This window comes from Heloderma suspectum, chromosome 2, assembly GCF_057233095.1.
Source record: "Heloderma suspectum isolate Gila_16-S chromosome 2, 16-S_ref, whole genome shotgun sequence".
In the NCBI taxonomy this organism is placed as follows: Eukaryota; Metazoa; Chordata; class Lepidosauria; order Squamata; family Helodermatidae; genus Heloderma; species Heloderma suspectum.
The window spans coordinates 394,372,453-394,385,531 of NC_139459.1; the positions used below are offsets into that span (position 1 = coordinate 394,372,453).

At 47.4% G+C, this 13,079-nt stretch overlaps 2 protein-coding genes across 5 annotated transcripts in view; one reads left to right on the forward strand and one right to left on the reverse strand.

The window, feature by feature from the left end:
• The window catches only part of LOC146356487 (uncharacterized), a 44,549-nt gene that overhangs the window by 8,630 nt on the left and 22,840 nt on the right, over positions 1 to 13,079 (forward strand). For all 4 annotated transcript variants that reach the window (XR_014788655.1, XM_084841122.1, XM_084841119.1 and 1 more), the window contains 3 exons: positions 6,942 to 7,024; positions 7,856 to 7,982; positions 11,959 to 12,054. Coding sequence is in view for 3 of the 4 variants with exons in the window: in XM_084841122.1 (XP_084697248.1) it covers positions 6,942 to 7,024; positions 7,856 to 7,982; positions 11,959 to 12,054 (306 nt within the window). In the remaining variant the exon portion in view is untranslated. The remainder of the gene's footprint in view (positions 1 to 6,941; positions 7,025 to 7,855; positions 7,983 to 11,958; positions 12,055 to 13,079) is intronic.
• The window catches only part of LOC146356488 (major histocompatibility complex class I-related protein 1-like), a 29,601-nt gene continuing 19,757 nt past the window's right edge, over positions 3,236 to 13,079 (reverse strand). The window contains exon 4 of the mRNA XM_084841252.1: positions 3,236 to 3,748. Coding sequence (XP_084697378.1) covers positions 3,684 to 3,748 — 65 coding nt within the window. The 3' untranslated portion in view covers positions 3,236 to 3,683. The remainder of the gene's footprint in view (positions 3,749 to 13,079) is intronic.

Here is a 13,079-nt window from a genome sequence, read left to right on the forward strand (position 1 = left end):
AACATTAGCAATGTTAATGCTAATGAAGAAATGGAAGCAGTGACAGATTTTACTTTCTTGGGCTCCAAGATCACCGCAGACGGTGACTGTAGCCATGAAATTAAAAGACGCTTGCTCCTTGGGAGGAAAGCTATGGCCAACCTAGACAGCATAGTAAGAAGCAGAGACATCACCTTGCCGACAAAGGTCCGTCTAATCAAAGCTATGGTTTTCCCAGTAGTAATGTATGGCTGTGAGAGCTGGACTATAAGGAAGGCTGAGCGCCGAAGAATTGATGCTTTCGAACTGTGGTGCTGGAGAAGACTCTTACGAGTCCCCTGGACTGCAAGGAGGTCAAATCAGTCCATCCTAAAGGAAATCAACCCTGAGTGCTCATTGGAAGGACAGATAATGAAGCTGAAGCTCCAATATTTTGGCCACCTAATGCGAAGAGAAAACTCCCTGGAAAAGACCCTGATGCTGGGAAAGACTGAAGGCAAAAGGAGAAGGGGACGGCAGAGGATGAGATGGCTAGATAGCATCACGGATGCAATGAATATGAACTTGAGCACGCTCCGGGAGAGAGCGCAGGACAGGAAGGCCTGGCGTGCTATGGTCCATGGGGTCACGAAGAGTCGGACACGACTGAACAACAACAACAATTGAACACCCTTTGGCATTGCCTTTCTTTGGAACTGGAATGTAAACTGACCTTTTCCAGTCTTGTGGCCATTGTTGAGTGTTCCAGATTTGTTGGCATATTGAATGCAGCACTTTAACAGCATCATGTTTTAGGATTTTAAATAGCTCGGCTGGAATACTGTCATCTCCACTAGCTTTGTTGTTACTAATGCTTCCTAAGGCCCACTTGACTTCACTCTCAAGGATGTCCGGCTCAAGTTCAGTGACCGCACTATCATGGCTATCAGGGATATTCAGATCTTTCCTGTATAGTTCTTCTGTGTATTCTTTCCACCTCTTCTGAATCTCATCTGCTTATGTTAGGTCCCTGCCTTCTTTGTCCTTTATCATGCCCGTCTTTGCTCAAAACGTTCCCTTGAGATCTCCAGTTTTCTTGAAGAGATCTCTACTCTTTCCCATTCTGTTGTTTTCCTCCATTTCTTTGCATTGTTCATTTAAGAAGGCCTTCTTGTCTCTCCTTGCTATTCTCTGGAACTCTGCATTCAGTTGGGTATATCTTCCCCTTTCTCCCTTGCTTTTCGCTTCCCTTCTTTCCTCAGCTACTTGTAAAGCCTCATCAGACAGCCACTTGGCTTTCTTGCACTTCTTTTTCTTTGGGATGGATTTCGTTGCTGCCTCCTGAACAACGTTACGGACCTCCGTCCATAGTTCCTCAGGCACTCTGTCTATCAGGTCTAATCCCTGAAATCTATTCCTCACCTCCACTGTATATTCATCAGGGATATGATTTAGGTCAGACCTGAATGGTTTAGTGGTTTTCCCTACGTTCTTCAATTTAAGCCGAAATGTTGCAACAAGAAGCTCATGATCTGAGCCACAGTCAGCTCCAGGTCTTGTTTTTACTGACTGTATAGAGCTTCTCCATCTTTGACTGCAAAGGACATAATCAATCTGATTTCGATATTGACCATCTGGTGATGTCCATGTGTAGAGTCGCCTCTTGTGCTGTTGGAAAAGAGTGTTTGCTATGATCAGCGTGTTCTCTTGGCAAAACTCTATTAGCTTTTGTCCTGCTTCATTTTGTACACCAAGGCCATGCCTGCCTGTTATCCCGGTGATTTCTTGACTTCCTACTTTAGCATTCCAATCCCCTATGATGAAGAGGACATCTTTTTTTGGTGATAGTTCTAGAAGGTGTTGTAGGTCTTCATAGAACCGATCAACCTCAGCTTCTTTGGCCTCAGTGGTTGGGGCATAGACTTGAATTACTGTGATGTTGAATGGTTTGCCTTGGATTCGTACTGAGATCATTCTGTCATTTTTAAGATTGTACCCCAGTACTGCTTTTCCTACCCTTTTGTTGACCATGAGTGCTACTCCATTTCTTCTAAGGGATTCTTGCCCACAGTAGTAGATATGGTGGTCACCTGAATTAAATTCGCCCATGCCTGTCCATTTTAGTTCGCTGATTCCCAAGATGTCGATGTTCAATCTTGCCATCTCATGTTTGACCACCTCCAGCTTACCTTGATTCATTGATCTGACATTCCAGGTTCCTGAACAATATTGTTCTTTACAGCATCGGATTTTCTTTTCACCACCAGACACATCCACAGCTGAGTGTCCTTTCGGCTTTGGTCCAGCCGCTTCACTCTTTCTGGCGCTACTTGGAAATTCCCTCTGCTCTTCCCCAGTAGTATATTGGACACCTTCCAACCTGAGGGGCTCATCTTCTGGCGTCATCTCTTTTAGCCTTGTGATACGTTCCATGGGGTTTTCTTGGCAAGAATACTGGAGTGGGTTGCCATTTCCTTCTCCAGTGGACCACATTTTGTCAGAACTCTCCTCCGTGACCTGTCCGTCTTTGGTGGCCCTGCACGGCATAGCTTATGGCTTCACTGAGTTATGCAAGCCCCTTCACCACAACAAGGCAGTGATCCATGAAGGGGACATATATATATAGTGCTGCTAGTGCTGCTAGGTTTTATTCTGGCTGTACTGTTCTATTGTGGTTTTAAGCTATATATATATATATATATATATATATACACACACACACACACACACACATACATACATATATATATACACACACACACACACACATATATATATATATATATATATATAGAAAGCTTAAAACCACAATAGAACAGTACAGCCAGAATAAAACCTAGCATCACTGCAGAGATTTAAAATACAGAGTTAAAACACCAGAGCTAAAAGATTAGGAAGCTAAAATGCTAAAATACTGGGAGAATAAAAGGGTCTTCACCTGGCGCTGGAAGGAATACAACATAAGCGCCAGGTGAACCTCTCGAGGGAGCTCATGCCACAGCCGAGGTGCCACAGCAGAAAAGGCCCTCCTGGTAGCCACCCGCCTCACTTCCTTTGGCGGGGGCTCCCGGAGAAGGACTCCTGAGACTGATCTTCGGGTCTGGGCAGGCACATATGGGAGGAGGCAATTTTTTTGACTTCAGTCCCACCTATCACTGGGATGATGATGATTTGCTAGATTTATATACCACTGTCCATATTCAAAACACATCTCTAAGCAGTTTACAAGAAAATTAAAAATATTAAAACACGATATATAGGCCTTAAAATACAATTAAAAGGCATAATACTACAACATTTATATAAGGCATGAATAGAAGCATTAAAACCACTAGCACACATAATTACAAATAAGCTGACTGGACAGCACACTCACTCAGGGAAGGCCTCTGTAAGGAAGTGGGTTTTTAACTGGGACCTAAAACATGTTATAGTTGGTGCCTCCCACATACCAGTGAGGAGGTCATTCCATAAATTGGTGCCACCATAGAGAAGACCCGCTTCCTGGTTGCTGCAAGATGGCAGTCTGCAGGTCATGGTACCGCTAACAAGATTTCCTCCCCTGATGTTAATGCTCGCACAAGTCTGTATTGGGGAAGGCCAGTGTGGTGTAGTGGCGAGAGTGCTGGACTGGGAGCCGGAAGATCCGGGTTCTGGTCCCCACTCAGCCATGGAAGCTCACTGGGTGACTTTGGGTCAGTCACAGACTCTTGGCCCAGCCTACCTCACAGGGTTGTTTTTGTGAGGATAAAATGGAGAGGAGGAGGATTAGGAATGCCACCTTGAGTTCCTTGCAAGAGGAAAAAAGGCAGGATATAAATGCAATACACAAATAAATGAAAGGCGATGTCCAAACTGTTCAGGGCTTTAGATGCTAACAGCAAGACCTTGTACATGGCTTGGTAGGTAGCCAGAGCAGTTGCACACCTCCCACCTCCCCCACCAGAGCTTCTCCAAAATGGAATTCAGCCCTCGGGATGAATGAGGTTCTACATCTCTGGTCTAATGAAACTGATTAACTTACGTAAGGTTGGGCTTTACCTTCTCAGTGGTACAGCCAGGTAGTTGTAGACTCTGGTCTTACAGCCTCCTCCCCCTCCCCTGCACTTTTGGACAGTCACGTTGTGAGGCGCACAACTAACATTTCCCTTCTTCCTTCCTGCTCACTGGCGTTCCATGTTCTACAAGCGCTGTTACATTCCTTACATGTTAGAGCAAAGAACTAAACAAAAACCTGTTTGCTAACCCGGATAAAAAATAAATAACTTGAGCGTGTGTGCGATTTCGCATTGTAATTAGGGGTGCACGAAAGTCACTTACCTGGTCTCTCAGCTTGCTTCGCGGTGGGGGGGAGGCACTTCGCTGCTCCCCTCAAAGTTCAGGCCGGGGGGGGGGGAGGCTTCCCTCCTCTCCCGGCCGAAATTCAGGCCGGGGAGAAGCGCCCTGTCTCCCCGGCCGCGAACTTCAAAAGAAAAAAAAAGGGAAAAAAACACCCCTGTGATAGGCTACGTAACGATTAACGTAGCCTATCACGGCTAGATCTGCAAAGTCAGCCGTGATAGGCTACGTTAATCGTCATGTAGCCTATCACGGGTGACTTGGGGGGGGGGGGAAGCGCGTACGCAAATGGCGGTCCCCATTTTTTTTTTAAAGTCACCCATGATAGGCTATGTGACGATTGACGTAGCCTATCACGGCTGACTTTGCAAATCTAGCCGTGATAGGCTACGTAACGATTAACGTAACCTATCACAGGGGCGTGGTTTTTTTTTTTACTTTGCTTGTAATGGCGGCGGCGGCAGCCGGTCAAAAGACCAGCTGCCGCCCCTGACGAAGACCCGACAAACCGCCGCTGGGACCCGCCGCCGGGAGGGACGTTCGTGAAAGTTAAGTCCCATCCCGGGGGGGGGGCCGGGGGGGCGGAGAAGTTCTCCCCGAACAACCTTCAGAGGACCGAATGCGTTGGCGCTCGGCTCCCCGAAGTTTCGGGGAGAAATTCTCCCCCATCCCTAATTGTAATTACATTCCCAACGCATTTCGACACTTGGTCTTTATCAAAGGAAAAACCTGTTAGGAATTTAACTGGTGCAGCTGTGCCTTTTTTTACTTTATTTTCCAGCCTTACAGATGTTTTTTTCTGGTCCCTATTGGCACTCTTGTTGGAATACAACGTACCCAACTCACCCTCAACATAGACTCACTACGGTGGTCCTATAATTTATGGATTTAATTTATTACATTTCTGTACCGCCCCACAGCCGAAGCTGTCTGGGCGGTTTACAAAAGTTACAGCGTTAAAGTACAATATAGAAAGTTTAAAAGCCATTTACATAAAAGCACATGGGCAATATGCACAAACAACATATAACCGAAAACAACTTTGAACTAAAAACAAGGTAACTAAAAAAAATCCAACAATAAAACTACACAGCTTAAAAACAGTATACAAAAGTCAGCAAAAGGAAACTGTGGCTGGCCCAAAGACATCCAGTGAGCTTCATGGCTGAATGGAAACTAGAACCCAGGTCTCCCAGGTCCCAGCCCAACACTCTAACCACTACTCCACGGTGGCTCTCTGACCACAGCAGCACACTTAAAACATAGCCCCATCAGGAATGCAGGAGTAAAGTGGACTTTGCTTTTCCTGCCCTGAAGTACTTGGGAGTGTGTACCATTTCATTGTAGAAAATATATTTTCCAAGGAATAATAATAAAATGAGCATCTGTAACCACCCTAGGGAAGTCCGTTGCTGGGAAATACGGTTCTTTTTTGGCTTGACGGAGTTCTGTGGCATGTTTAACTTGCTTTGCATCTGCAAGCCAAGCTGTAGGCTGTTTCCTGAACTCCAGGAACTTTTTCGCATTTGGGGGGAAAGGTGCTGCGATTGGCACAAATGTCTGAGCAGTTTGCACAAATCATGCAACTTCGGCCGTGGTTTGTGCAAATTCGGGTATGATTTGCACAAATTGTAGAACCTTTCCGCCCCCAAAGTGCGCAAAATTCCCAGAAGATCTGAATTAGACCAACTCACCACATATCGCGTTGGGTGCCACAGCAGGAACCAAGACGAAGTCTGGGGGAGCCAAACCTAGGAAAACCAGTCAAACTCCACCCCCCAAATGGATTTCTCCAACATCCCTACCCCATGCACATTCCCAGTTGGCTGCCCCAACTGTAAAACATATTTAAAAATAAGAAAGGATGCTGTGGCAAGCCAGTGCTGGACCAGGAATTGACACTAGGCCTGTTTGCTGCTGCCTGTATCACCTTCCCCTCTCTGGGTGTTTGTTTGGGGGCCTCCTGGGATGAGGGGCCCTGGCCTTCAGGCCCCAAAGTCAGCCCTCGCTGCACCACTGTACCATCTGTACCTTCTAGGTTGATGAACCCAAGATTGGGTTGGGGGCGGGGAGAGACCAACCTTTTAATTTGTGATGCATTTCCACAGTTTGAGGTAGAAAATACATAAGATGCCAATCTGTGGTGGGCCCAGAAAGGCTTTGGAGAAGCAAATTTGGAACAGACTGTTCAAGGTGGGGGAGGGAGAAGAGTGATGGGCAGAGACCGGAAAGCCCATCTGGGCATGATGACAGAGTGTGTGGGGTGGAATTCATGGGGTCGACCTCACTTGAGGATTTCTAGATCTCAGCCAGCTAGGGATGGGCAGATTCCCTACCTGCTGGTCCAGCCAGGAATCCACCCTTGCGGGGAGGCGATCCATCCCCCCCCCCCCCCCCGGAATCCTCTTCGGCCAGCTCCACTCCACAGCAATTCCGCGGAGCCGCCGGCCGGCTCTGAAGTGCCAGTGATACGGCTGCCATTGACATATCGCTGGCTGAGGGGTATTGACTGCGGATGCCATTTGCGTCCCTGCTTTTTTTTCACGCGATAGATGTGTTCACTGAGAATTTGCATCTGTGTTTTCACGTGTTAGATGTGCGTATGAAGGATGAAAGTCTTGCAGTCTGCTTTGTCTCCCTTACAGGCAGCGGAATGGCATTAGCGTCATGTTCTGGATCATCTCCTCCTTGGGGCGGAGTAGAAACCGCTACTCCGCAGCTGGCCAAGGTAAGAGGAGGGGCGAAATCATAAGGATGCTGTGGAAGGGACAGCATAGATGCCTCCATTTCTTTACTAGCCCACTTGAAGGATCTTGCACCTTTCCTGTGGCTGCATGGTATCAAAGCATACCCACCCAGAAGGCTGGGAGCACCACTGACATTCTCGTCAGAACTCAATATTGGCATGGCAATCTAATGTTTGGACCCACCAAATAAGATTGTTAAACTATGGAACTCGCTACCACAGGATGTAGTGGTAGCCGCCCATTTGGATGGCTTTAAAAGGGGGTTGGACAGATTCCTGCAGGAGAAGGCTATCAGTGGCTACTAGGCTTGATGGCTATGGGCTACCTCTGGTACCAGAGGCAGTGAGCCTGTGTACACCAGTTTCTGGGGAACATGGGTGGGAGGGTGCTGTTGCGCTCATGCCCTGCTTGAGCGTTCTAGGCCGACAGCTGGTTGGCCACTGTGTGAACAGAATGCTGGACTAGATGGACCCTGGGTCTACATAGCTGTTCTTATGTTGTTAGGTTCGTGAGGGAGCAAACTCTTGAGTCACCTAGAAGACGGATGTTTTTGTGATGAGCATAATATTGTCTCTTCTTCGTGATGGCTGTAATTAACGAATCCTTTAAATATCTGTCAATATTTGACCAGACAAATGATAGTTGTTGTTTTCCAATGACACAAACAACAATCCCACATGAAACTTTGGCTCCTGCTGAAAAAGATCTAGCTACTTTGCCCACAGTTCTCATTTCTGATTATGAGCAAATGTGATGTATGCTGTGGGTGGAATTACCTGTGTGGAGAGGATATTTTTTTCTTCCTCTTTCAGAGTCCCGTGACTTTCGCGGAGGTGGCTATGCATTTCACCAAGGAGGAGTGGGCTCTGCTGGATCCAGGCCAAAAGGGACTGTACCTGGACGTCATGCTGGAGAATTACAGGAATGTGGCCTCTCTGGGTAAGAGATCCCTTTTGCCCTTATTTGATATTGCTGAAAGTGAGAATGGCCGTTCAACACGGTATCGCGACGGTGGGAAGCTGTGGCCCTCTGGGATATTGGTGAACTCCTGTTCGCATCACGCTACACCACTGACCAGGCTTCCTAGCTCTGCTGTGAGGAATTCCGCTGTGGATGCTGGTGGTCAAGCCGCATGCCCTGACCATCCCTGTGTTCCTTTGTCTTACATAGGAAATTGGATGGCTGATCGGGGGGTTGCACAAGACCCTGCTGGCGGGTGATTGTGTGCGTTCTCTCTGTCCTTCTTTCGACCACTGGGATTCTCAGTTATTTATTTAACTGTGGACTGCTCAGATTGCTTTGGCTATTCAGCAGTATAGAAATGTAATAATTAAATAAGGGCATAATCCTATCGAGATAGTTGGTCGCCTCCGACCTCCTCTGAAGTCTGAGGCAACCGCCTATCCAACGCAGGGCAACTGAAGCATGGAGGAGAGGATTCCCCCTGTGCTCCAGCTTCCCTGCAGGTCGGCTTAGTTGCCCAATTTCGGGCGTCTAAGCATGGCTTCGGGGAGGGGGCGGGAACAGGGCTGGAGGCAGCATAGGAAGCTGTCTAAAACAGCCTCTGCAGTCTCCTCCCCTCCCTGCCCCCAGGAATGCCCCGTTTTCGCCCACTCCATGCTCCGTGTTACAAGCACGGAGAAGCATGGAGGGGCAGCTGGCACGGTTCTCTCTGTGCCGGCTATGAGGGGGAGGGGAGCACGGTTTCCCAGCTCCGGGCTCATCACTTATAAACAGATAGCACACTCGTAGACAACGTATATCTAAAACACTGTTTAAATAATCAACCAAAAACAATCCAGGACCTAAGAACTCACTATATGCCGCCAAGTGCCTGAGAGAAAAGGGCAGTTTTAATCTGGCGATGAAAAGAAGACAATGTTGGCTCCAGGCAGGCCTCAGGGAGATCATTGCATAATTGGGGGGCCACCAACGAGAAGGCCCTCTCCCTTGTTGCCATCCTCCAAGGCTCCCCCAGAGGAGGCTTCTGGAGGAGGCCCTTAGACGCTGAGCATAGTGTATGGGTTGCAGCTTGAGCAGCATTTTGCTCAAGCTGCAGCTTCCGAACCATCTTCAGAGGCAGCCCCGCATAGAGCACGTTGCAGTAATCTAACTTGGAGGTTACCAGGGCATAGACGACTGAAGTTATCAGTGTCCGGATAGGGATATAGCTGGGCCACCAACCAAAGCAAGTAGAAGGCACTCCATGCCACTGAAGCTGCTTGAGCCTCAAGTGAGAAAGATGGCTCCAGGAGGACCCCCAGGCTATGACTGTTGGCTGTCTTTCGCCAAAGGGCTGTCCCTTTAAAGATCTGAATTCTTCAACAAGCGATAGGGGAGGAGTAGGTAGGCTCAGGAACTATGTAAGGGCTCAGTCAGCACCCAGCCCTTGTGGAAACAAGTTCTCTCTTCTTCCCTGGGATGTGTTTCTGACCTGTTTCTTGATTCCTAACCCTTCCACTTAACCTTTGAGCAGATACATAGTCCCTGACTATCTGTTATTTCTGGCTGTACCCGACTGCTGCCTGATCTGCTCCATCCAGAGGCCTCCACAGGCTGACCCTTATTTATTTATTCTGAGTATTTTTATGCCGCTTCTCAGCCAAAAAGACTCCCAGGGTAGGGATGTCAGGGGAAGCCGTCCGGGAAGTGAAGTTCGCTGGGCTTTCATCAGCTCTGCCCCCCACCCCGGTCTTTGGCTCGCTTATGCCACCTGAGTTAAGAGGTGGCTTAACTCAATTTGCGAGTTGGGCCAGCTCATGGATATTCACCCCCCACACACTTAAATAGAGCTTTGTACAAATTGTGCAACTGCAATTTGTGAAATTTGTGCAAATTGCAGCTGTAATTTGTGCAAATTAAGCAAATTGTGGCCACAATTTGCGCAAATGCCTATTTAAGGGGAAAAAACAGAAAAGTTCCCAGATTTCAGGAAAGGCCTACAGCTCGGCTCGCGAATGCAAGCTGAGCCGTGCAGGCAGTGGGGATCCATTGGGTGCAAAAAGAGCCAGATGTAGACATGATAGACATCCCCGTCCCAGGCCACCTTACATATAATCATTTAAAAAAAGAATGTTCCTGTCTGTGGGCTTACCATCAGAAAAGATCTGACTTACAAAGAAGGTGTGGGGAGGGAAGAGAGGGAAATACTAATTCTTTCAGCAGGGCTGGTAAAATGGCCCTGCTTGTCCCTCTCATCTTCCTCAGTACAGCCTGCTGAAACAGACTAAAGTTTCCCACAAAGAGGTTCATTAGCTCTCCTGGGAAGCAGGGAATAAAGACAGGAACCCTCTGCTGTTGTTACCACTGAGTGAGTGGTATGCAGTTGCTGCAACTGAACCTGGAGGCTGTGAACCAGTGGCATTCGTATATGTGGAATTCCCCAGCATGCAATTCACTGGGTCACCTTTTATTATAATTGTTTATTTATTTATTGCATTTATATCCTGCCTTTTTTTCTCTTGCAAGGAACCCAAGGCAGCATTCATAATCCTCCTCTCCATTTTATCCTCACAAAAACAACCTTGTGAGGTAGGGTGGGCTGAGAGTCTGTGACTGGCCCAAAGTCACCCAGTGAGCTTCCGTGGCCAAGTGGGGACTAGAACCTGGATCTCCCAGCCCCCAGTCCAACACTCTTGCCACTGCACCACCCTGGCTTTTACACTGAACTATCCCCAGTGGCCCCCAAGATCTCTTTCCTGCTTTATCATGGCCACTTCAGATCCCATCAGTGTATTCCAGCCTTCCCCAGCCTGGTGCCTTCCAGATGTTTTGGACTACAATTCCCATTAGCCCCAGCCAGCATGGCCAACAGTCAGGAATCCTGGGTTCTGTTATAGTTCAACTCATCTGGAAGGCACCAGGTTGGGGACATCTGGGCTAGAATCCAACATAAGTTCTACTTTGAGTAGACCCATTGACATGAATGGGAATATATTTATTGATTTCATTTCTATACCTCCCAATAGCCAAAGCTCTTTGGAAGGTTCACAAAAATTAAATGCACAAGTACAACATAGAACAATATGAAACAATATAAAATATGAAAGCTTAAAGCTACAGTACAAAAGTACAGCCAGAATAAAACCTAGCAGCAATGCAGAGATTTAAAATACAGATTTAAAACACCAGAGCTAAAAGACTAGAGTGCTAAAATGCTGGGAGAATAGAAAGGTCTTCACCTGGTGCCAAAAGGAGTACAATGTAGGTGCCAGGCGAACCTCTCGAGGGAGCTCATTCCGGGGCGCCACAGCAGAAAAGGCCCTCTTCCTGGTAGCCACCCACCTCACTTCCTTTGGCAGGGGCTCCCCGAGAAGGGTTCCTGAGGATGATCTTAGGGTCTGGGCAGGCACATATGGGATGAGGCGGTCCTTCAGATAACCTGGCCCCAAGCCTTTAAGGGCTTTGAATGTTGATATGAGCACTTTGTATCAGGCCCAGACATGGACTGCCAGCCAGTGCAGCTGGAAATGTACCGGCGTAATGTGATCTCGTTGGCCAGTCCCCGTTAACCGTTAGTCGTGACTTAAGTTAGTCATGACTAAGTGAAATTCTGTTCATTTCAATGGGTCTACTCTAAGTAGGACTTGTGTTGGATTCTATCCGTGGTGTATACAGAGATGAGACTGCCAGAGGTGGAGGAGGACGCATGGCCTCCCAGCTAAGACTTCTTTGTCGTGTGCTGAGACCTGGCTGAAAGAAACTTGACTGGTATCACCTCTGTGACTGATCTCTTATCTTGCATTTCGACCCGAGTTTTGTGACATGTAGACACTGGACGAGACCAGTAGTTCTTATTACACGCCATTTGCAAGATTTTGATAGAAGAACCTATCCTTTCCTCCTATTGCCATCTAGGAGGCCTGGGTATTTTCTGATCAGAAGTAATGCAGCTCATTGTTTTCTCCCAACCTAGCTCCCAAGCCTGGCCTCATCTCCTGGCTGGAAGAAGGGGAAGATACATTTGTCCAGGATTCAGCAGACAGAGAGGGATCAGCTGGTAGCTGCTTAGGTACGTGGTGGGAAGTAAGGGATGGATTCTGGGTTCAGGGATGGCTCCCAGCACAGCCGGGGGATGCTTTTCATTGTATTTTAATTCATCCAGGGTGGGTTTCCCTCTTCTAGTGGCAAGTTCACATCTAGCCCACAGTGTCTCCCTCCTTCCTAGTCCTTCATAGGAAGGAAGGCTGAAACCTTCAGTGGGGCCAGTTCCAAGTTTAAGAGAGGTGTGGGCAAAGTGCCCTTTGCTGGGCACCTTCCTCCTGCCTGCAGCCTCCAAGCATTGCCAGATGGCTGGGAGCTGCCATTTTAAGTCCCCGCAGTGCCCCCTCGTGGTGCAGTGGAGGGGCATTGTGGGAAATTAAAACGGCAGCTAGATCCAGAATTGGAGCCCTGGTTCAGGATGAGGATGACAGGGGCTGGTGCCAGCCCTGTTGATCCAGACTGAAACCAGTGCAAAGAATTAATGCCCCTTTGGGGATTTTAAGGATTAATGCCGCTTCTGGGATTGTAAGGATTAATGCCCCTTCAGGGATTTTCTGCTTTGTTAAAATGGGTGGGGAGTTTCCAGGATTCTGTCCCCAAACTCATATTAACTCATATTTCTCTTCAAAGCTTTATAATTATTTTTTTCTGTTGAGGTCATCTTACTTCCTAATTCCTTCTTTGTCTCTTCCAGTTATTAGCATTTTAACCTTCTAGACTTTTAGCTTTGCTGTTTTAAAACTGTATTTTAAATCCTTGCACAGCTGCTAGATTTTATTCTGGTTTTATTCTGGTTGCATTGTTATACTTTGGTTTTAATGTTTTATATATTTTATATTGTTTTATTGTGTATAGAAATGAAATAAATAAATTTTATTTATTGCATTAATTTATTGCATTCATATCCCGCCTTTTTTCCTCTTGCAAGGAACCCAAGGCGGCTTGCATTATGCTCCTTTTCCTCCACAGGGCAACAGCCCTGTGAAGTGGGTTGGGCTGAGAGTCTGTGACTGGCCCAAAGTCACCCAGTGCACTTCCACGGCTGAGTGGGGA